The following is a 24,775-nucleotide window of genomic DNA, read 5'->3' on the forward strand; positions in this document are numbered from 1 at the left end:
GTTTTAGCTAGTTAGTGTGCAAAGAAAAGCTTTCTGAATATTCCATTTACCCATTGGAGCCTGTTTCTGCAGCCTTACTTTTGTGACAGATTTACTCACACAAGTGATCTTGTTGGCTTAAATTGAATGCTGTCAATAATAACAAGTGTTTGATCAAACTAGAGATTATTATTTTTTTTTTATAAGGAGACGTTAAAAACTGAAACTGTTTCCTCTTAAGTGTATTTCCAGCTGCTATTGCACCATTCAGGTTACACAGCAGTAAAATCCATTAGAACTCAATGATAAGGCTCATTAGGCAGGTGCTGGCATTTTGGTTATCTTACCAAGTTGTGAAACACATTCATTTATTATCCATGGTATTGTTAAAATCCAAACGGAACAGTGAAACCAAATATAACATAAAAGATGGTTCTGCTCTGTGGGTCTTTGCCAAAAAAGCTGCTTTATCTGCCTTACAATCTTCCCGTGCTACATTTGTGGCTGAAGCACCATGGGAGAACTGTACTTTGGAGGTGATAATGAAGTCAGAGCACCTTTGACAGATTGCCACTGCATGCTGGCTTATGGTGGGCTTTATCCTTTTCATCTCTTGAATTTTTTTCAGCACGTGGAAGGTGCATTTATCTACCTGTGCACCTTTATGTATGCTCCAGCTTTGCTTTCTTTATTAATTAGCCGTGGTTTCTCTGGCAGAGTGCAAGCAACAGCAGAATCTGCGACAGGGACTCAAACTTGCAGAGTGCTCTACATAGCTACCAGAGTAATTTGTCCTGTTTCAAGCAGTCAGAGACAGTATCTCCACCCAGGATGGCATTTACCAGCATTCATGACCTCCTTTACTTAGTGGATCATTAAAACACACTGCAGCTGATCATTTTGAAGACTGAATCTTCTGTTGTAAGGGTGCTTCTGTGTGTGAGGTTGGGAAACTAGGTGAGCTTTTCGGCTTAATTACTTCCTTTCTGAAGCTGGGGTTTCTCTTGCCTCAGTGAGGGTATGTGCCTCGCTGTGTGAGGTGAAGTGCAAAATATTTACACTTTCTCTATGTGCTAATTATTACAGTTTATGCACATTATGTCTAATCTTACAGGGCCTATTTTGTGTGTGTGTGCCTTTATTAACTTTAATGGGACAAAAGAAATCTCAAATCTCTGTTGTTTTTTGAGTTCCCTCAGTCAGTACTTACCAGTTCTGCCTTTAATTCTTCTTGTGTAAGTTACAGAATCCTTTATGCACCTGAACAGCATCTCCCAATATCTGGTTCCATCTGCCAGTTCAGGCTGAGCTTCTGCAACCTTACCCAGCTGGTGTCAGTAGGTAGCAGTTGTAAAGCTGTGGGGTTACAGAGAGCTGCATGGACCAGGAAAGGCAGTCAAGCAGTTAGGTACTGAACAGGACACCATCTTCAATAAAACTAATCTTTTATCTCTGCATTTGTTCCTTCTGTAAATGTTTTACTGCTTTGCTGGGTGTGTGGTATTTACACTTAACCACGTGCTGTATATTTATTTTAAATTCTATAGCTATTGCTCAGCTCCTTCATGATGAACTCCTCAGGTTATCTAAACAAGGACCACAAATCTGCATAGTCCTATTGCTCATAGTATTTTCATGTTCTCTGTTTCACTCCTTAGTGATGAAAATAGAAAGCGAGGTCAAAATTGAAATGTTAGATTGACTTCTACCCTGTGCCTTTAACCTAGTGAAATTCACCAATCTTATATCTTGCTACTATTTAGGAACTACAATCTCAATGTTATGATGCTGCAGCTAATTTAAACTTTGTTTCCTTTCTGCAGACATTGTCTTGATTTTCTGGACTTTTTACATCTTGATGAGTCTTCCTATAAAATAATAGATCAGAAGTATCAGCTTGGAAGTGTTTGGAAATAGGCGCATTGCTGATGATGAGTGAAGGCCCCAGAGAAGAGCATGAGAGCTCTGTCTCAGGCTCCTGTCCTGCAGGTGAAAAGCATTGCTGAGCTTGACACTGGGAATTTTATGCTGATTGCCTATGACATGTAGGTACTTAGGGTAAAGAGAGGACTTCCATCAGTCTAGCACACTTCATCCACATGTGGGAACTTGAAAGATTCTTAATGCCCAAAAGAGGAGATACCACTGAAGTGTGAGGAGATCAGAATAGCCTGGTACCCTGCTTCTCACACGGCCTGGCTGACATCTGTTGAGCTACTCCCCAGGTAGTTCTCTACTTGAGTGTGGTGCTCACAATCTGATTCCAATTAAGGGCTGCATTTCCAGCCTAAGGCAGGGAGTGAGTTTACCTCTTAGTAAACCAGCAGCCGTGTATTCCCAGGACTGTACTGACCAGTTTTACTTATTCCCCTGCCATTCTGTCACTGTGAGATGAAAAGCGTTGTTTGTTCTTTACTCCCCTCCTCAGTGGCCAAGGTAATGAATCTCCTGCAGTCTGTCAATGTCTGCGTCGTCTCCATTCCTGTGAGACACTAAGCAAGATAAATGGCACTGTGTAATGACTGTGTAAGAATTCCAGTCATGATTTGTCTAGGTGGGCAGAGCAGCTCCTGGTGTTACACACCATCATCCTGCAGATCCTTTTTCAGCTGGACTTTGAACTTAGCTTTTGATGTCTAAACTGGAGCTCTACTCCCACAAATCTCAGATTAAGTGAAGTCTTTTATAATGTCTTTTCTTGCATGGTCATTTCTCATTACTTCCTGTTTTATAAGATAATGGACGCTGTAAATTCTCCTTTAAGAGCATCTGTGTTAGTGAGAAACTGTGCCCCAGAAAATGAAATTCTTCCACTGTGTTAAGCATTCAAATTTCAAGCTGCAGAAAATTTCCAAGTAGAAGCTACTCAGTGCATAGTTCCTGGGTGAGCTAAGTGCTCTGTATTCAGATGTCATATGCTGTGGTTGCCTCTTCTTAGGTAAACACAGAAAATAGATGTGCTAAATTTATTATCTTAGATGTGCTAAATTTATTATCTTAGGTAGCCATTCAAATCCTTTATTAGACCACAGCTGAAACTTTGATTGGATGTTATTCATATGAATGGGAGTAGTTACTAGTTAATGCTCAAATCTTGATCAGGGAGTGTATAATTGTCAAGTAAGGTAGAAATTCCAACAGCCCCTCTGAAATTTCTTGCAGATTTGAGCAACATGAAGTTTTCTATGAAAGATTAAAATAACATAAGAAAGACATTTATTATTCTTTCACTTAATTATGATAATTTTATTCCTTCAATTCATTTCTATTTCACCTACAGAAAAAAAGGGGTGTTATGCTTTAGGAAGTGCTCTTCTTGCTTGTATCACTTTCATTTCTCTGTTTGGTGAGCACCATAGCATGAGTTTAAGTAGAGTATATGTGACCTTTACTTGTGAGGGATGTAAATAGAAATATACTATTTGTTTTCTCTATTGCTATGGAGTTTTTATTGGAGAAATACATAGCTTGATTTTTTTATTGTATTTTCATGTATCTTTAAGTCTAAAAATATTGTTTGGACTTGCTATTGGCATGGAAACATACAACAGATTGTTGTAACATTGGCACAAATGAAACATTCTTTAAAGATTGCTCTCTGTTTTTGATCAGTCATTCATACTTCTCATACCTGCCCACTGTGAATTGGTAAACGACCAAAACTTTCATATAGGCTAATGAAGATAGGATGACAACTTTATTTAAACTTAATTTCACCGTGGTACAGTGATCAACTAATTGATCTTCACTACAAAAGATTGCAGATCATTAAATACTAGAAAGAATGATGTGAACTGAGCTGTATTTTGATCAAGAAAGAAAGCCCTTATGGTTTGTAGCTTTGGTTGCATTCTTTGTCTTCAGAGATTATTTCCTTTTAATTCAATGACTTCTTATGAATGCAGAATACTAATAGTAAGAGGTCATCCTAGCTAAGGTCCAATCAAAGGAGAATTATTTTTGGATCCTGTGTTTGGCCATAGTTTTAGACTTGAGATTAAAAATATATATATATTGTAACTGAAATTCCTTTTCTTCTCATGAGATGCAAAAATCCAACATATGAGTAATCATCGAAAAAGTCATTAGTGTATATCAGAACACAAATGAGAAAGATAGTTTAATACGTGGAGTAAAAAAATCAGAGTAATCATAGAGCACTGTCACATCTACTGTTACACTTGTCTGGGCTTGATTGATGTTTCTTACGGTCAAAGATGCTCTGCAGACTGAGTGGATTCACTCTTGGTTACATTGGAATACTTTTAACTACAGCCAGCCTCTGTGGCACTGAAATCTTTGCAGTAAGGTCAGAGCTTTAAAAGTTAGCGGTGGAGTTGTAAGGAGTTGTACTGCCTACCCGTGTGACCTACTGTAGGGTACCTGCTTTAGCAGGGCGGATGGACTTGATGATCTCTTGGATTCCCTTCCACCCCCTGAAATTCTGTGATTCTTTCAACACTGAAATAACAGAAAATGGACTACTGTTCATGTAGGCAATCTCCTGTGCAAAATTATACTTTGAACAGTGATTTAATTGTGTATTTCTTAGCATGCTTATGAAGAGAGCATTTGTGTGTACCTGTGTATATCTACGCTCTGGGAAGTTACACTCAGCAAATCTACATGGTTTCATACAGAATATATCTGACTTTTGTTCTATGGTGGATTTTATGAAATTAACGTTAAAGCAACATAAATACTTCTACACGACTTTACAGTAGTGTCTTGTTTATCACTCCAGACTGAATAGGCAGTGGGCAGTGCTGGAACTCCTGTGTCCACTGCCAGATCCATCCTCTGATATCATAGATATGTGGTACCTGAGAATACTGCTGGTATACCTGTCCTGATGAAGCTGAATTTCTTTACAGTTCATATCAGGGCTTCAACTAATACCCAAAGGACTACAATTTTTATTTATTTATTTGTTTGTTTGTTTGTCTAATCTTCTGATGAAATCGTAGTAGGGCCAGCTGAAAATGATTGTTATTGTATCACTAGGTTGGGATTTAGTGAGGTGGAGCTGCAGTAACTCTCTGTAGAGTTTATTCTCGTTAAAAACTAATACTTCACCCTGAGCAGTATTAAAATACTCCCTCCAGTCTTTTGCCCCTTTAGTGATCTTATGAGAATTTTTGGTCTTTGCTCTATTATTCTACAACCTTAAATTATGGGAAACCTTTCCTACTCAGGTTTCAATCAGCCTGCACACTAATTAAGCTAATTGGCAGAAATGTGATGCACTACCTAATTACAGCTGCAGAATTTTTTGAGAACAACTGTACTGCAATTTTTCTTCCATTTAAATAAATAAATAAAAGCACAACCACCACCCCCTCCCCCCAAAATTTAACTATTTCCTGTTAGGATTGCCAATATGTTTTCTGAACTGCTTGATAAGTTGGATCCCTATCTTCCTTGTGTTCCTGAGGCCCCTTAGTAGTAGTATGTATACCAGGTAGACAATTTTAAAGGATTTTCCCTTAGGAGGATTTCTGGTAAATAACTCTGGGCAGGAATTGGTGACAGGAAAGGCATTACTAGAGTCAATCATAGCATGAATACTATAAAAACAAACAAAAAAGTTTATGAAAGACCCTCACAAACTAATTTAATCTAGAGCAGCCTTAGGGTTTTGCTAGGTCATGCAGTTAACCAAAGCATCCCCTGGTGTGGATTCTAATTAAGTCCTGAATTCCTCCCTGACCCCATCATCCTACCTAGCAATCTCACCTATCAGTTACAATAGCTCTGAAAGGACAACCTATTATGTAATAGTTGCAAATCCTGCTGAAAGCAAGTTAATTCTCACTTTCTGATCAGGGTTTGGTAGGGAGAAGAGAAATCTCAGGACTTAAATTGAGCTATTTGTAATAACTGATAACACACTGCTTGCATTTATAGAAAGGCCTCAGTTGTTTTGGTCTCTGAGTTAGACTGACTTTGTGTTCTGTTATGTTTTTCTCTTTAAGTGGGGGTAAAAATGTTTCTTCTATTTTAATTTCATATTTCCTGTGGATTGTTTGTTTTATGCATAACCTTTTGCATCTAGTATTATTTCAACTGAGCTGCTTTGGCTTATTTATAATCAGTCTCCAAGTGCAGTACGAGATCTAGTCTTCTTATGAAGAAGTAATTTCTTGCCTTGGGCCTTGTAACTAGAAGGGAATAATGGTTAAGCAGAGACACACATACAGGAAAGAAGACAATGACTTCTAACACTGTTGAAATGTCAGACTGTGACCTTTAAAAAGACTGAAGGAAACCAGAGGGCATAAACCCTAAGGGATGTTTCTGCATGAATGAGAGTGGGAGTTGACTATTTTTGTATCTACAAGAGAAGGTGATATATTGCTGCCCTCATTCATTTGGTCTATGGAATTTATTACTGAAAACTTTATTGCTGAAAACACATGCTCCTATGCAGGGCTCATGTTGTGTCAGTCCTCTTTTCAAAGATTACATATGTAAATGTATACAGATCTATTATGATTGCGAGTCCTCCTAAGAGTAACCTGAAATGTTTCATGCTGAACTGCTGCAGCTATGAAGTATTTACTTTTTAATGTAATAGTAGCAAGTAGGCAGGATTTCAGTTATTTTGCACTTAAGAAAGAACTGCACTGCACAAAGACATGCAGCAGAGACATTACATCAACCTGAAAGGACCAGATATGGAACTGTTCAGCACACTGTCTGCTAGTGCTGTGAGCTCTCATGGGATGTCATGTGATAAACTTTTTGTTGGGAATCTTTATCTAATTTCTGTACATTCACTGAGGTTCTTTTCCCCCAGTTATAAATATCTCCCCCCAAGATATCACCAATGAACCTTATCTCCCTGCCTTCTTCAGGCTGTGTTGTAAAATTATTTAATGTACACAAAGGTCTTCAGTTTCAATGCTTATTGTCTCATTAATGCTACTTGCTACTGACCCAATTCGGAAACTTCTAGACTTAAATTTTGTATATGGCATCTCTGTGAACCTTATGTAATTTGAGAAAACACTTTTATTATGTCATTTTTAATATTCTTACTTTTCTTTACTCTCAGTGGTTTGTCTTGGTTGATTTATTCCTGGATGTTTCCTAAAGTGCCAGGCAGTAAATGTCTATACACTCCTGTTATTTGTTTGAGCAGTTTGAACCATTTTTCTGAGACCAGAAAAGTAATCTTACGTGTTTGTGGACTGCATGCATAGATATGCAAAGCCTAACTTAATTTTTATGCCAGGTAAGGTAACATAAATTATATTAAATAATCAGTACTTTTCTGTTCTGTCTTAATTATATGTTTGTTGTCTTCCCAAGATGGATTTCATCCTAATCTTTGTTATTTAATGATACAATAGTTGATAGTGGCTTGGGGATCGTGGTAACTAAACAGAAATATCTGCTGAGCTATTTATTCCCTTTATTCAGTGATTTGGTTATTATCTAATTAGGTCATTGAGAGATAGCTGATATGTTCAATCATGCTTTCCTAAGAGTGGCTCCTGTCAATCTCTAGTGGACTTGCCTTTATTACACACTTAGTAGCTTAAAAAAATTCTGATACCTCTTCTACATGTTCTACACGTCCATCTGGTAGGAAGGCTGAAGGAATAGCTTTTGCATGAAAGTGATAATTAAAAGCAAAGATGGAGTTTGAGAAGAAAAGCTGAAGGTGTTCCATTTCATATCTATGTTCTATTTCTATATACATGTAAATATATTTATATGAATACTTTAATATATTAATATTGCTTCTTGAGGCCTTATTAGATTTTTCTTTCATGGCTATATATATATATATATTTAATAAGTTTAGCAGGACAGCTGGAAGATCAATTATTCACATGGATCCAGAGCAGAATATATCAAATTGCAACATCAAGTCTATAAATTATTCCTATTGAATAAGATCTAGTGGCCAGTGCAAGTTCTAAATGCAACTTAATTTGGTTAATGCCTTTCTATTGGTTTTCTGCTCATAGAAAAATCCTACCATCTGTCTTACTCTACCTAGTAGATGCTCTTCTTTACTCTGAGGACATTCAATTAGAGAACTTCATCTTTCAATCTGTTATTTACAAGCAATGATGGGAAGCATCAATCATTTATATGACTAGAATCCATCTAAAAGAGACTTAACATATACATCAAGATGTTTGCATTAGAGTTTGCTCATACCCACACAAATGTAGATATTAAAAGTGTATTAAACTATTTTAAATGTGTGTGTGGATTCACATGTGAAAATATCAGCTGTGACACTGGTGAGGATAATTATTTTAAATGCTCAGAGAACTAGGCTCTAAGAGCTTGCTATGGTAGGGACTTCAATTTGTGCTCTTTGTTAATGTGAAGACTGGCTTGGTAGAAAATGTGTCTGTAATTTCTTTTATATGTGGGATTGTTATTGTTTCTGAGCTTTCTATTGTAGGTTTTTCACCAGTTCCTCTGAGATCTTTTGTTTGAAGCTTCTCAGTGGGACTAGAATGCAAAACTATTCATGTCTATGAAGCAGGGATTTTTAAGCATCCAGGATAATTACAGGGTAGAGAAAAATAATTTGAGCTCTCACTGGTTCTTGTGCAGCTCCCCTGCAGTCTTCATTGCTGCTGAGTTTCAAAGATCCTCCATGATCTCTGGGAGAAATATCCCTGCAATTAAATAGACAGTCCTCAGCTCCATGCCTCACAGCATCCTCCTTGGAGCATTCTGTCTGTGACACCAAGGGTGTAACATTGCAATTTCCAGTCAGGCTTCAAAAAAAAAAAAAAGAATATTTAGCTGAGGCAGATTTTAATATGACCTTTAGAATCTGTGAGGAGATGTGAAACTGGTTCAAAATTGACAGAGCAAACTCCCAAAGAAGTGCTGAAGAAAGTATTAGAGGGTTTATCAGTCAGGAGAAAGGAAAAAGTTCTACTTTATCTTTCTATTTTTAGGTGTTTATGGAGTGTCAAATGCTGTAGCGTTTGTATCCTCATCAGTTTCTCTACAAACTGCTTTTCCTTCCTTCTGATACCTATTTAGAAGAGGATTTTAAAAGGTGGAATCAGTTTCTGAATAGGACTTTGGAGATTTGCATGAGCAAAGAACTTTCCCTAGATTTGGTTAAATGAATACTAGGTGAGGTTGTGGCCTTTGGAGTTTGGGAGAAAAATACTTTGGAGCTATGAAAAGACTATTCCAATCTTTTTTTTTTTCTTTTTTTTTTTGAGAGGGGGAGAGGGATGTTAGCTCCTTGCTTAGTTGACAAAGTGAAAAACAGGAATGTGTCAGGGATGAACTTGCTACGTAAGTCAGACTGTTGTATCTACTCTTGTGTGAGTAAATTTGTGTATAAACAATCATATACTCAACATACCTAATTGCTCTCAGATTTCTAGACTTCTCAGGAACAAGTTTCTTCAATATCTTCACTTCCTTCTGAGGACACGCTCAAGCTAAGTTGCAATTTCTCTAGTGAATATGAAATAGGTATGTATTTAGTGAAATGTCACTAGTTTTATTAGTGTTCATGGATAGATACTGCACATGCCAGCAGAATGATATTTAAGTAAGACTTTAAATGTTTTCAATCATTAGTGAATGTAGCAATAGACAATCAACACTTTAGTTGTTGGCTTTGCAAAGCCAACGTTCGACACAGAGCCTTCAGCAATATGTAGAGACCTAATACGGATTAATAAATACAAAACATATTTTAAATTTCCTCTCTTTTAAGAAAACTGATGGCTCCAGCACCTTTAAGAGAGCAGGAGAATGATCAGCCAGTAGCCACAAACACTTCTGTGCTGCAGTTCACGTTCTGCTGAGATTGGATTAGGGCATACAGTCATGGCTTGTCTCAAAAGGTCGGCAGCAGAAACTGGCCAATTATTTTTGCTAGGATAGTTGTTAACTCAATGCACAGAATTTGTTTCCTTTCAGTGATATCATCCTGTTAGCAGAACTGCAGTGCCTCACACAGTCACTAGTATCACTGCAGAAAATGAAGTGCAAATTTTGCACGTGTTTGAGGTTGACTCAAATACTTTTGGTTGTCTTGATAATCCACTGAAGCAGTGGAAGGCTGGTCTATGTGCAGTCCTCTATTCCTCTCTATGTCATGGGAATTTGACTGTTGATGTTGGATTTCTGGCACTCCATATTCCCCTACCACCTAACTCCGTTTTTACCAATTCCTGAACACTGGAAATATACTAATTCAAATCCCAATAATTCTGGCAAGAATATCAGCCTTTTAAGTTTTAATCTTATTGTGTTTTGTGGTTGTTCTTTAAATCTTTAAAGATTTCATTTCTTCTGTAAGTAGTGTCATAGGAAGGGAGGGAAAGGGAGACAAACAATTGCCATTGCAAACTCTGGTCAGAACCTCAGAAACCCTTAGAAATGTTAGGCACTACAGCTCTTTGTCTCTAGTTTTTTCACCAGTCGGGTGCTGGGGCTGTTGGTGTATAGCACCTAGACTTGCACTAAATCATTAAAGAGATTCTGTCATTTCATGGCTTATTAAATGCATCAGGGTCACAGAGAAGGCCATGAGCTGATATGTGTGTCAAGGTGGACCAGTGAGTTCGCTGTAATCAACATGCAACAGAGTGATTCATCTTACATCTCGTGTCCTTTTGTTCCTTGTATCACATGCAGCTGATGGATTGGGGACAACCCTCTGTGTGATTATTGATATTTTGCATTTGGAACTACAGGAAAGTTTCTTAGTCATTCCTTCCTCAGTAGTTAACGTGACTGTACATTTTTTCTTCCTTATTGTAAACTTTGTGGTGTCCATCACTGCTTTGCCCTTTCATGTTTAGGCTGACATCAGATCTTGTGTGAAAATGTCATATCCTTTCATCTCAATATTTTTCTCTGTGATTCTTACTTTGCTGCCTTTTCAGGTGGGAACTTTCCTTTGTTATGTGATTTTTCTCTGATCATTTTTGTATCGCTTGGTAATATAAAGCTGTGCGTGTTCCTCTGTGGGCCTTTCTGTTTGAATTTTTTTTATCTGTCTGTCAATGTGAATAACAAAATAACTTCAGGATTATTCATCTGTTGCCTATTAAATGAAGGGATGTAGTCTGTCTAGATATCAATGATAAAGTTACAAAAGTTTCCACAAACTTCAGTAAAATGATATACTCCAAGAAAATATTGTCATCACACTGTACAGCTGTTGTCAAAAAGAACTTTTCTGACCAATAATCATATTTGATGAGTCTGATAAATACAGTGAGGGACCCAAATCTGAATATGGTACTTGAGGTGTACTCTTAACAGTGCTGAGCAGAGAGAGAAGATCCCCACCTTAGTCCTGCTGGCTTCGCTCTCTGCCCCAAACCTGTAGCATTGTGAAGTATTAGATCTTTTGCAAAGATAAAAGTCCAAGGCATTACAAATGTAGGAGAGGAAATATGTTCAGAAGATTCAATGTCCAAAAGTAACTAAAAAGTAAAATTTCTTTCTGAACTGGAAAGAACCACCTGTCTCAATCTCAGAGATAGAGCAGCAGACTTCATATATTTTTATTACCAGTCTGATCCTGCAGCTGGTAAGGCAATTTTCCTAAGAAGTTATTCCCTTCAGTCATAAGAAAAAAGCAATTATTTTTTGTAAATAGTAATATTATATAATTGATTGGAAGAGTGTTTTATTTATCATAAATGTTGTATGGTCATGGATTTAACAGTTTGGAAATAAAGTAAGTGCTAGGGCAATGAAATCCCAAGGATCTGGCAATACAGAATGGAGTTAGTGGTCTGTCAGATTTCTTCAATTTTCCAAAGCCATGGTCAATAACATTGCAGTAAAACTGAGCTATGAATAGTGTTTTTGTCATTGACTGAAAGCTGCTGTTACATGATATTAAAGAAATAAAGATTTAAGATTTTTTATCCAGACTGCAGTATGAATTTAATAGCCTAATCAAGGAAGCAGTCTGAACTCTTGGAGGGTAAATGCAGCATGTTTACAGTGTCGTGTTCAGGGATATATCACATGTGCAAGCCTTGGCTGTGTGGGAGAAGACTGAATATGCTGCTATTTCCTTGGATTTTTTAAAATTCACTGACCTGCAAAGATTTTGGCTCTTCCATCAATGACAAGTACTTTTTAAACAGTGTCTGTCAGGGAAGATTTGCTAAAGAGAAAGAAAAGAAAACCATCCTCCTACAGCATCTCATCCCTGGTGGCCACTGATTGAAAACCTCAACAAACTCTTCACAGCATGAGCGATCAAATACAGATGTAGTTTTAAGGGGTTGAGAAATAATAACTCCTGGCTTAAGCACAGCATCAGGTTTGGGTTGTATTGTCTTGTTTCAAACTGTTGAGGGTCATCTAGGATCAGAATGTTGGTACAACACTGGTCCACAAGTCTGGTAGGTATTCTTCAGCAGAGCTCTCAGTGAAATCATGCATTCCAGGGCAGGGTCAGTCCCTTTAGTTCATTAATGCTGAGCAACAGCAGTCCCTCAGGACCCAGCATTGCCTGCTGTAGTCACCTGGAAGAGTCTCTTTTCCCTTATAATGTCTCAACTAAAGATAAACTGATCTTATAGCTTGCCACAACTAATGAATTCAAAGTTGTGTGGACTGTATCTGAATGCTGGGAATACATCCTACTACAGATGGACTGAACTTCTTGAAGGTTTTTTCGATCTGGTACCATTGTTCTTTATATTTTTCCTGGGGTTATCCCCCTGGAATTGTAATTATGATGTTGTAGATTTGATGTAATATTTAGGATTGATGGTGTAACTGAAAATTTTGAATCTCCAATGTTATGCTGGGTCTCATCCAAAAACATACAAAATTGTAATTGCAATTTTTCCTTTTTACTGCAAACATGCATAATTTGTACAGAATTTGCCATGGTTGCAATTAAGGACTTCGGTAGTTTTTTGTGTTTAATTTCCTATCCTTCAGCATCCTTAATAAACTCTCATGGTCAAAATCCAGATGGTACATCAGAACTCAGTGTAGCTTTTGAGTATTTTTTTCTGTTTGTGCTGATTATAACTCTTCCTAGATAAAGTGTAAAACTGTTTGAATGTTTGGCCTTTGGCTGTTTGGAAAGCTGCTGTCAGCTTCCAGCATGAATATAAATTCAGTGCACAGTGACAGCTTGCTGGTAGGGAGAAGTGCTGCCGTGAGCAGACCAGTCTGTCATTGCCCAAGAGTTTAAAAGCCAATGGACCCTTCTCGATCTGGTGGGACCGTTCCCTTTTTTATTAAGCAGTTCTTCTGTTCTGAATAGTCACTGATTTACAGACTCTGAGGAACACTGTCCTGTGGAGATGGGGAATATAGAAGGAAGATTTTTTAATCCCTTAGGTAATTAAGCTTTAAAATAAATGATTAAAAAATTATGAGGCGAAACACTCTGTTAGTTTTAATATAAAAATAATGTACTTCTCCCTGTGGAATGCAAGGGAGGGAGCTGCAATCAAAATAAGGGAAATAAAAAATTGAATACCCTGAGCTTTTTTCCTCTAATTTGCCTCCTTGATGCCTCACTGTGTTTAATGGTGCTTTGCCAAGCTGTTGGGAGGAGGACAAAATGAGCACGGAATTTATAAATGGGACATCAGATGGAGAAATGATGTTATGGGCTGCGTGATCTGAGGAAGTACAACTGCAGAACAGATCTGCCTTAGGGCTGGATAGGAGAGATGCATCCCTGCAACTCCAAGTACTACCAAAGCCACTTAGAGTTGTTAGATCTTTCTTGGGGGATTGTATAGGAGAGGGTCTTCAAAAACTTTAGCTGCTCTCACTCACTGGAATGTTGGAGAAAGTGGAAGCCAGATTATACAAAGACTAAGGCTAGAGTAAGGGGTGGTTTTGCATCCAAGGGATTGCTGTGGTTTACTTTTAGAAGCAGAAAAGCTTTGGGTGCAACTTTCTCTAAATTCCAACATTACCTAATATTCCTGTTCATATCTGAGCGGGATCTCCTGCACTGACTGCTTTGTTGTGGAGGTGCATTGGAAATGGGGAGCAGCAGCACGGATCCCTCTGCCTTCATTTCCTGCAAAGGCAATTTTCCCTTTTGAGTCATTCTCCCCACGGGTGGAGAAGATGTTTTTTGCTCTGAGAAACGTTTTCCAGTTTGTTTTCAGTGAATGCTTGCAGTCTAAAATCAGTCCCCAAAGAATACCTTTCAATAGGATCTGAAGGTAACAAGTGTTAGTCAAGCCTGTTTGAGCCTTTTTACAGTGAACTGCAGCTCATAAATGGGAGATTGGTGGTTAGGAAGAGCTGTCATCAGATTAGGCCACTGCACTTCCTAACTAAGCAATAAATATTTAGGTCAGATGCCAAATGAATAATAAGTTCTAATAAAGCATCTGTGGAATAGACCTCGGGAAATTGGGTTGCCTCTGGATGTCATCTGTGTAAACTCTGTTGTTTCTCTGAATAAGGTTACAGATCTGAATTTACTGTGGAAAAAATAATGCAATTTATAGCAGAATTAGATTTGAAGACATAAGCATGAAGGTCAGATGTTCAAACAGGGAAGGTCGTATTGTATTTACATCTGTATTTTTTAACAGTGTACGTCTTTGCTCTTTGGGACTGACAGTTCTGAGAAAGAATGGAGAGTTGATTCTTTAATATGATAGCCTGCCTCAGGTAATTGCTTGGTGGCACAGTTAAAATAGATGCCTCACAGTGAGAGGCTCAATGTCATTGAAAATATTCTTTCCATGTGCAGTGGTGTACAACCTACAGATAATGCATTTGTATTAAGGAACAATGTGAGGTTGGGCAACAGCAGTGATATGAGGCTTGATAGTTATTTACTGGAGGAAAACATACCCACCCTTTTTCATAAATGCAGTTAAATAGAAGGGGCCATAAATAGGGTGCAAATAGAACTCCTTTTGAAATCTTGTAGTACCAGAGTATTGTAACAGAGCTTTTGTGTATTGTGCTAACTGTTCTTCAGGAGAAATTCAGCCTTGTGCGGAAAGTCACTTAATGACCGTGCGTTGCTTGACACTGCTGGAAAGACTGCTGAAGTGGAGTCTGAGTGGTCCACATGTAGTACTTGATTTAAAATCATGGTGCTGATTTCCTGTGTAGTTGTAGTTTGCTGTATTGATCAAATCTCTTTTTAAATGTGCTTGTGCAGTGATCTTAAGTTGTAATTGCTGACTGAGTAATTTTATTCTCCGATTCTGCAAGCGAAGATGTGACCTTAGCCATGAGTAAACCTTTACCTTCTTTTTATCTATCTGTCATATAGAATATAGCAAACCCTACTGTTTCCAAGCAAGCTGGATAAATCACCATTTACCTAGGCTACTTCTGCATGAGTTGATGATGCTTATTATTGCTGTTAGTACCACCTACAGCATTGTCAAGCCTCTGTTAAAGTCAGGTAGGTTATGTCACAGTATGATTTGAAGATTTGATCTTTTAAACTCTCCTTTCCTTTCAACAGTGACTGAGAGTCGAGGGATCCTGGAAAGCATACAGAGATTTTCTTTACTGCCAACTTACTTGCCTGTGACATATCGTATCCACAATGCAGATGTTTCCTTCTTTCTTAAGGAAGCCAACCAGGATATCATGAGGAATTCTAGCTTGCAGTCGCGAGTGGAGTCATTTCTCATCTACAAATCCAAGAGGCCACCTGTGCTAAATGCCAGCTATGGACCTTTCTCCATTGAACAAGTAGTGCCCCAGGACTTAATGTTGTCTTCAAATCCATTTGGATCTACCAACAAGTTCTCATTTAATTGGAAACTTAAGGCCTTCATAATGAGTGACAAAATCTATCCCAGCAAGCCCAAAGTCCAGGTCCTGTTCTACATTGTGGGCAGAGATTGGGATGACTATAGCAAGACAGAGAGGCTGCCCTGCCTGCGGGTGTTTGCCTTCCGAGAGACACGGGAAGTCAGAGGCAGCTGCAGGCTGAAGGGGGACCTGGGGCTGTGTGTGGCAGAGCTGGAACTGCTGCCAGGCTGGTTTAACCCCCCCACCGTTGTTGCTGGCCGTAAGAAACCAACAGAGCATTCTGAAGGGAGTCCTGTGGAGCTGTACTATGCCATACAACCAGGAGATGAGAAAGGGGAATGCACCAAGGAGGATGTTAGGAAAAGTAATGGGATCCGACCAGGGCGCAATGACATTGATGAGTCGGGACCTCCCTTGCAGAGGATTGGAAGTGTTTTCCTTTACCAGACACATGCTGTCCCTTCCTTAAATGAAATGAGGTTGGATAATAATATTGCCATTTGGTATGCACCAAAGACTGTCAAGCAAGGTGACATCTTGACTTTCCTTGTATCAATTGCTAAAAATTCAACTGAAGATCAATTCACACTGAGGTAAGGCTATTTTTTTCTTCCGTACTATTGTTTTTTCTACTCTTGATATGGGAAGTCACTTTCTCATGGGTGAATTTCCTCGAAATTCTTCAATTACTTCCCTGTAGAAACTGAATTGCAGATGGTTGACATGATTTTTTGTGTACTGTTCAGTCTAATATTGTATGAATTGCTGAAATGCGATCTCTTTCAGAGTGAAAGGACAACTTCAACAAAAAGCTTTAGAATACCACTTACAAAAATTACATTAGTAGACCTGGGACCCATATGTGTGCTAATAGGAGATAATATGTAAATTCTCCTGAACTGAGTTTTGTGGTGCTCCTAATCTCTCATTGAACTCATGTTAAGATTAGTAAAGCTCAAATCCACAGAAGTATTTTTAAGAATTGAGCAAAAAATAGACATCTAAGCAGGATTTATGTGCTTAAACACCTCCCCAGAGCTTGTTGAAGACTTGTCTCCTTTATACTTTGGAAACTCAAGGGTGCTTATTATGATATAGAAAGACCAAGTCTGGAAATGAAAAATATCTGAGTCCTGGGTAGTGGTGGCTGTTTTTGGGTTTGTTTTGAGTATAACTTTGAAAGTGTACTCAAAGTGCCACACTGACTTACTTTCCAAGATTTGGGATGTTACTGGGAAGTTCACTGTAACTGCTGATATTATCCAAGAACAAACATGTCCAGAAAAATCCAAGAACAAAGACTATCAAGCTATACTGTGGTAAACTAAGAACAGTTGTGCAAATGATTGCCTGGTTGTCTTTTCAGTTCTGAGGCTGTGTGTGCCAGCACTGCTCTGTATCTGAGAGTACCATGGAAGAATGGTGGGCGTAGGGCTGATTTCATTCTTTCATCCCTTACAAGTGTGGCATGGCAGCTCCATCAGTGTTGTTCTGTGGTTTCTGAGATGGACTGCCATGTCCTGAGTATTTGTTCTGGAAATGTGCATTGGTGCCAAGGTTCCCAAAGGCTCACAGACTTGCCTCAGAAAGAGGCCTTCTCCAGCCCGGTGTTAGTGACTGCTCTGTGCTGTGTCCTCCGCCTGCAGCTGCAATACACTTCAGCTTCTTGGGCATGATGTATACATGGTGATGGATATTGGTCTTTATGGTTACTGCTCCTATGCTGCAAATATCAATAGTGTGAGAACATGCTGCATCTACTTGGTCTTTTATGGTGCTGATCTCCCTCATAAAGGAAAGCAAGGATTTTTCCCCATAATATAACTTTTATAAGAAAATTGTGCTAGTATTAATCTTTATTTTGAAACTGCCTCTTATATTTAGGAGTCCTAGCCTGAGTGGCAGCAAGACTTGGCAACTGTATTCATAAAGCAAGTCCAAGGGCTGCTGGCAAAATGCTTTTACCATTGCTTTTGCTCCATTGGACTGGAAATCATGACTTGAACAGATGGAAAATATAGGATGTAAAGCTCAAAAAAGAAGCAACAGTAATGCAAAACAACCACAAGTTAAAAAAAATGCTCTACTGAAAATTCTTTGTTTCAAAATAATTATATTGGGAAACATTCTCCAAGGGGATCATTCTGGAGGATGCTAAATACTAAATATATAGGCAAGTAATAGGTACCTTTGCTCTTTTTTCTTCTCAGATTGCTCTTCTGTGCAGTAAAATATTTAGAGTAGTGGATGCAAGATGGATAGATTGCTTAATTTTGTGAAAGAGTTGAACCATAAGGGCTAATATATAGCTTTTGTTTGAAATAGAAAAAATAAAGATTGATTGGGTGGATGGGGGAGAGAGAAGGAAGGAGATAAAATGGTGAATAAATATAAGATACTACAGTAAACCCCAGGTTTCGAGCTTATACTGGATTACTGAGCCTTCAGAAACTGATTTCACAGCTTATATCACACACTTGCTTCCTCTTTGGTCTCAGCCAAGTCATTTATCCTCTCTGAAGCCATTTTACCATTGCTGATATAGACTAGTATTTGAAGATGGCGTGCTGTATACAAGCAATGAGCAATATCTTCCCAGTGAAGCAATGTTAAATGCCTTTACAAAACAAATAATCAAACAACCCGTGCCTTTATGAACTTTCCATAGCAACTTTCTTTTGAGGTATGCATTTTCTTGATCAGTGTTAAAAATTCATAAGGAAAATAAATTCCTGAGTGAAAGAGAATGGAACTATGTTTCAGTTAAAGAACCCTGCCTTTATTTCTTGTATTCTTCCATGTTCGTAGCATTATAGCCTTAATTTTCTTTAGATGCTGCTGCTGAGTGAGTAGCTATTGGAAAATATTTTCATTTTGAGCAAACCCAGTTTAGCTTCACTAGCAGCAAGGAATGCCCGATTTTATAGGATGGTCCACACTATTTTAACCTTTATATAGCTTTCATCTTCACTGTCAAAATCTATCACTGGATTTCCGGAAGAAAGAAATAAAAGGTATAAAACACCATTATTCTTATGAAAGAACTAAAGGTTATACAGGAAACTTGTAAAACACTGATACTGTTAGAAAAGATCAAGTTTTGTGTGTGATACTACTTCATTTACAAACCAAACTCAGGAGTCACTTTTTGTAAAGAGTTCCTTGTCTGCCTATGGTATTTTTAATGCCTTCTTTCTGACCATAGCTGTGTGAATACAGTGACTAGTGTGAAATTGTGGTAGTGAATAAGCAATATCCATTGATAATCTGGATAAATTGTCTTAAAAGGCCTCTGGAGTTTAGGTTGCATGAACTTCTATTTTTTTTCCATTTTATCTAGCAATCAATAACAAGCCAGCAAACATGAAAAAGGCTGCATAAATACATGAGGGTGGCAGAGCTGAGATCATTAGCACTCAATTTATACAGCAAAAAAATTTGAACAAGACTGACATTTTATCAAATTGCTTGTATGCTCTTCCAAGCTAAATCAATTTCTTTTTTTTTTTCTAGTGCTGAATTAAATCATATTTTAGTGGTAGAAACAATCAGGCAATAAGTGGTGATCAGGAAGGTTACCAGCCACATAAAACTGTGTAATGAGATGGGCTTTTCTCTGTGCCTTAGGTTTATAGGGCTATCTGATGCTATCCCCAACCCTGAATATGTACATATTGTGCCAGATTGAGAAGAATCCTAATGTGCATCTTTCTCTTCCCTCTGTAGCTTTGATTTCTTCTGTCACTTAAGCAGCCTTGTCTGCATTTGAATTTGAAAAAAATTCTGAAATTCTTATCTTCTCTACAGTATATGCAACTGACTCTTTTTCTTCCCTTTTAACTACTCCTCTGGCCTGATAAAGACAGAAGGCATTGGCCCCTGCCCTCCCAGCTGCACGTTTTCTCCTGCCCTGTCACTTTTTGGGAGTCATTGCTGTAATCTCTTCACCAAGAGATGGAACTGCTGGGAAAATGAAGTTTCCATTGGCAATGTGACCTTGTCAGACCAGAAAGTCTGTATCTGATTAGCAGCTTCTAGAATTCACGCATCTTAAGTAATAGGCTGAATGTCTCTGATTTTTAGAAGGTATAAAAAGTGCATTTCAACTCACCATGAGGTTTAGTTAGAGATAACTATTTTGTTGTTGTTGTTACAATTTTCATTAATTTAGCGAGACTAAAACATCAGCAGAACTCAGCTTAATTTGATGATAGGAGGTGAATACTTGCTGTTTGTTTTTTGTTTTTCCAAGGAACAATGAGATTTGGGGAATACACGTAGCATTTCTGGAATGAATGTCTTTGAGTTTTATTTTCTTCCCATAGAACTTCTCATTTCTCAATGGAGTAAACATTAAAGGATCCTTTGTGGTAAGAAACGAAGTAATATGAAAGAAGGCTGTCAGGTCTGTGCTAGATAAATGGAAGACAGATGGTAAGTGTGATTGGCACTGACAATGTGTGAGCTGCCTTGTTTGCAGGTGCTGCTCCTGTCATCCATCACACTTTCACCTAATAGTGGGAGATGTCACTGTGATGTACTTCAATTCCCAAGTGACGGATAAAGCAAAGCCAACAGGAACAAGGGCTTGGGTGAGAGCAGTTTACTGGGAGCAGCCTGACTTTAAGGTGTGTTAATACAGATAAAGAAGTATCAAACATTGTGTTTTGAGATAACACACAGAGCGTGTTCTGTTCTGCTGTACACATGCTCTCCCTAATGCTGTTTGATCTGTGTAAGGATTTCTCATTGTTCTATCAGGACCGGGGATTATATATTTCACACCTAAGACTTTTCTGAGGTAGCCAGGGGCAGCTCTCACAGAAAGTCACTGCCCATCTGCCTCTCATTTCGTTGAGAATGAAACTCTTTCACGTTGTTGTTCTGGGACAGGGAATCTTGCACCTTTGAGGAAGTTCAGAGGCCCACAGTGTTGAGTTCTTGTTGTCTTTGGATGTCTATTTTTAAAGTAAGGTTTATCCATAACCCCTTTCAAAGTTTCTTTCTAGGTCTGATGTATCCCAGTTGTGGTGTGGTGTCATGAAAGTAAACAAGTCTTTTATCAGCCTGCCAACTGTCTGTCAAGAATCCCTTTGCCAGGTCTGGTTGTTGTGATGAACACATCCATTCCTGTTTCTCATACTTTCTATGTAATTACTGACAAGTTAGGAGCTGGATGCTGGGTCCTGCATGCTCTTCATATATTTTTCTTGCTGCTTATTCTTTTTGTGTTAAACTTAGTGGCCAAACACAAACAACACCTTCTTGTTAATCTTTGGATTAATGAACTTCTTCCCCCTTTCTTTAACAAGCTAGGAAACCATTCAGTACCATCCAGGTGAGGATTTTTTTTAATATATATATTTTAAAAAATACTTTTTAAAATAAAGCACATTGAGGAATACAAGGGCATTTCATGAGGATAGGAAAAGTCTTCTATTTGAAATTATTGAAATATTTTGACTTCTCACATTGTTTCATCAGTGCCTACATCCCATAGTATGCAAGTCCTACAAGAATGGAGAGTGGAACTATTATTATGAAATCAATATTTCTGATATGCTGGCTGATTTATTCAATTCTGTCACAAAGAGTATCAATAGTAATAGCTTATGATAGATATTCATAACACAAAATAATTGATCAGAAGTGTATATAGCATCTGATCTAGATATGTAACAGTTTATCTAAAATGATGAAACTAACCAGCACTGACTTGCAACACATGGAGTAGGAGTATTGCCTTTAGGATATTAGAAACACCACCAGGTACTGAGATGAGTAGCTCGATTGGTCCTAGAAGCTTCTTTACTGAAACATAGGATTAGTGTTATTTTTAAGGGTATATATTTTATAGCATTTTCTACAGAGTAATTGTCAGAATAATATTAATTTTCTGACTTTTGATAAAGGATGGGATATTTAGAGTTTTGTTTATATATATAAGTGATAGGAGTGTTTGCCTCTGCTTCCTGAACTTTAAGCGTTTATGTATTAAAGCTTTTTTTCTCTGCAAGTAGAAATGCTATAATAGATGTTGATTTGTGTTACCAATGTAAAATAGAAAAACCTCTATGTTAAAATACCCTTTCAAAAATGTGCCTGTGACATAGCCTTTGCAGAGAAAGTAATTGCTTTGCCAGTCTGTAGGCTGGAGCAATCTGTAAAAACTAAAAGAAAAATGTCTGTCTCCACGGGCTGAAGCAATTGTTTGTGGACAGATTCAAACCTAGATGCAGAAAGTCAATTTTCAGCATTATCACTGTAGTTCAGAGAGACATTTAAATAGGCCTTCCACTGCTTAAGTGGAAGGGGGAGGGAGGTGAGCTATAGATATGTGCTAAAAGAGAAAGGAGGAACAATTGAAGAGCAATAAACATCAAAGCTGCTGGAAGCAACAGTATAAACTTAACAGCTGAGTTTCAGCAAAAGCAGCTATTGTACTTGACTCTTTCATATCATATATTCCAGTAGATTTTCCCCCCTTTTTTGTGATAATACTTTCTCTCTCCTCCAGTATCATATCTATCTTTAATACAGATGCCAGAGAAGCAGAAAACCCTTTTTTAGAAGTGCCAAAGCATTTAGGCGAGTGTTGGATTCAGCACTGCAAGGAAGATACTGTGAGAGGAAAGGTGGGTTGGACGGGAGGAGTAGGGAGGATCGAAGACAGGATGCTCAGCCTTCAGGCCAAAGTGTCACTGGGGGCACCTTATAGAGGAAGACTTTATCAGTCCTCGTCTGGAAAGACTGACCTCCACAATTACTAGCATTTTTCTGAAAGCCATTACCTTTAGTTCATTAAGAAATGAGTGTATTTCAGAAAAAAAAAATGCACTTCTCAGCTGTGGGGAAAGATGAGAAGATCTTGGCTGTTTGTTTTTTTCAGAAAACAGGCTCCAAATGTCAGTCCGTGAATGTTTTAAAATAAGAAACCATTTGCCACAGGGTAGCAAATGAACAGCCTAAGACCCAACTGAATAAATAAGTTAGCTGCAGAGAAAAACTGAGAGAGAAAGAGAAGGGAAGAAAGAAGGGCATTCCCCAAGATAAATTAACATCTGTGAAATAAAACACTTTTAAATGTATGCTAATGGCCTAAATGTTTCCATATTCAATTAAGTAATAAGTCCCCAGTTGGCAGTATCATCCCCAAACATTCATTTGCTAAGTGAAGACTCCACTGGGATAGCAAAGGCGTCATAATGAACTGACATGGGCAGTAAGACATGATAATGCCTACTTCACAGGGAATTACCACTTTCATAATGCAATTTACAACAGGAATGTAGTTGTTAGAAGTGTTTTTTTTTTCCTTCTCTTCATTATGACAGTATAATTATGACTCTAGTGGCTCAATAATTTCAAGAGGAGTGAGTTACCAAAGCTTTTGTACTGAGTGTTCTCAGGCACTTTTAATATGGGACTAAGTGCTGCTGCTTTGATAAATAGTAATCAAATGGAAGGTCCACATAGAACATCAGCCTGCTTAAAGCTGATCTCATCCTCCTTCACTGCCTTCCACTTAGAATATACTTACTTTTTTTCCTATGTGTAATTATTTATCCATTTGATCCAAAAACTCAAAAACATACAATTCTTGTAGTAAATCAGTCTAGTTCAAATCAGCAATAACTATAGCAACAAGCTGTGTTCATAGACTTAGAAAAATCTGACTATTTTGAAGTCAGGAAAGCTGAAACAAGAAAGGTATGTGTGGCTGAATTGCCCAGTGTCAAGTCAAGAGCAGAGTTGATTATTTTTCCTCTTTCACTGTACCAGAATGCCTTCCAGCTTCCCTCTTTGATATATTAAACACACTAGCAGGTTTTGAAGATAGGTCAGACAATACATGGGGAATAGCTAGGAAATTTTTCTTTCTTCTTCATTTAATAGACTTTTTTTCTGCTTGCTCCCAAAGAGAACCAAATGGATTTGATATCCAGTTTCTCCCATCTGCCATCAGAATGCAAATGTGATGCCAGATGAACATACTTTCCAGAATCCTTAACCTAATGGGTGGGTAAACCCTAGTAATTATCAGCTGCTTTCCCGCTCTCCTACATAATTGTGTTTGGTAACAGGTACACACTACACACAGAAATCTGTGTGTGGGCCAGTGACAGATTTCTGATCAGCTTCTCTTCCTCCTGCTGTGGAACTGAACCAAGAGATGCAGCATTCTCAGCCACTATCGGTGCTCTGTGAATACCTAATCACATTAGGAACCAAAATTTAGCATTGAATCGACCTGTGGTCCAACATTTGTATCCTTTTAATGTGCTGTACGTGCCACACAGGAAAAAATGTTGGAAGAGCTGGCCATGCTTCCTGGTTGATGCACAAAGGATGCAACCATCTGTTTCTGACCCTCCCAAGTCCCTGAGCTTGTACGCAAAAGAAGAAACATGTAAACCAAGAAAAAACAGTTCAGCAAAGTCGTTTAACATCACGTTTGATAACAATGGTAAAAGATAAAAAGAATCAAGAGAACAGCAACAAAAAGACAAAGCAGAAATGAACCATCTGGTTCCCAATTTGCACTGTGTAGGAATGCTGATGTTAAAGCCATTTGGAACAATTAATTGCTGAGGATTGAGCTGGAAATGCAGTGCATCTTACCTTTCACAGTATAGATTTTCAATGAGCGACACTACTGCTATTTTTTGGAATTTTGTTTCACTTCCATGGGCTGAAATACTTCAGCAGAACTCAGATGTGAACAGATAAGCTGCTGTTACCAACTGCCTGCATTCTTCCAAAGTGGGTATGAAAGTTTGAATACAGAATGCTTTCTCCTGTGGCTATGGTCCTAAGTACAAAGACACTTTTTCTGTGAGATGCACAGAAAAAGTGGGGCTCAAAATGCTGTATGAAGGAAAGCTGCTGCCAAAGCAGCCCTGTGCCTGAGGAGTGCATACCTCTTGGTGTCAGCTTGTGACTGTCAAAATGAGTTTTGTATTTGAGAGAAGCCCTGCTCCTACATCACTGGCACCTATATATTTGCAGTGCTGAGATGTAGCTCCCCTCCCACTTGTGTACTTTGTGATCT

At 38.2% G+C, this 24,775-nt stretch overlaps 1 protein-coding gene across 1 annotated transcript in view; it reads left to right on the forward strand.

The window, feature by feature from the left end:
* Nucleotides 1-24,775, forward strand: part of LOC136050104 (transmembrane protein 132D-like) — a 196,576-nt gene that overhangs the window by 27,095 nt on the left and 144,706 nt on the right. Inside the window, exons 2-3 of the mRNA XM_065738722.1 lie at nucleotides 14,930-15,024; nucleotides 15,428-16,316. Of these exons, the coding sequence (XP_065594794.1) occupies nucleotides 14,930-15,024; nucleotides 15,428-16,316 (984 nt within the window). The remainder of the gene's footprint in view (nucleotides 1-14,929; nucleotides 15,025-15,427; nucleotides 16,317-24,775) is intronic.

Source organism: Cyrtonyx montezumae, unplaced genomic scaffold (genome assembly GCF_038088225.1).
Source record: "Cyrtonyx montezumae isolate F1298 unplaced genomic scaffold, pur_monq_1.0 scaffold_23, whole genome shotgun sequence".
Lineage (NCBI taxonomy): Eukaryota > Metazoa > Chordata > Aves > Galliformes > Odontophoridae > Cyrtonyx > Cyrtonyx montezumae.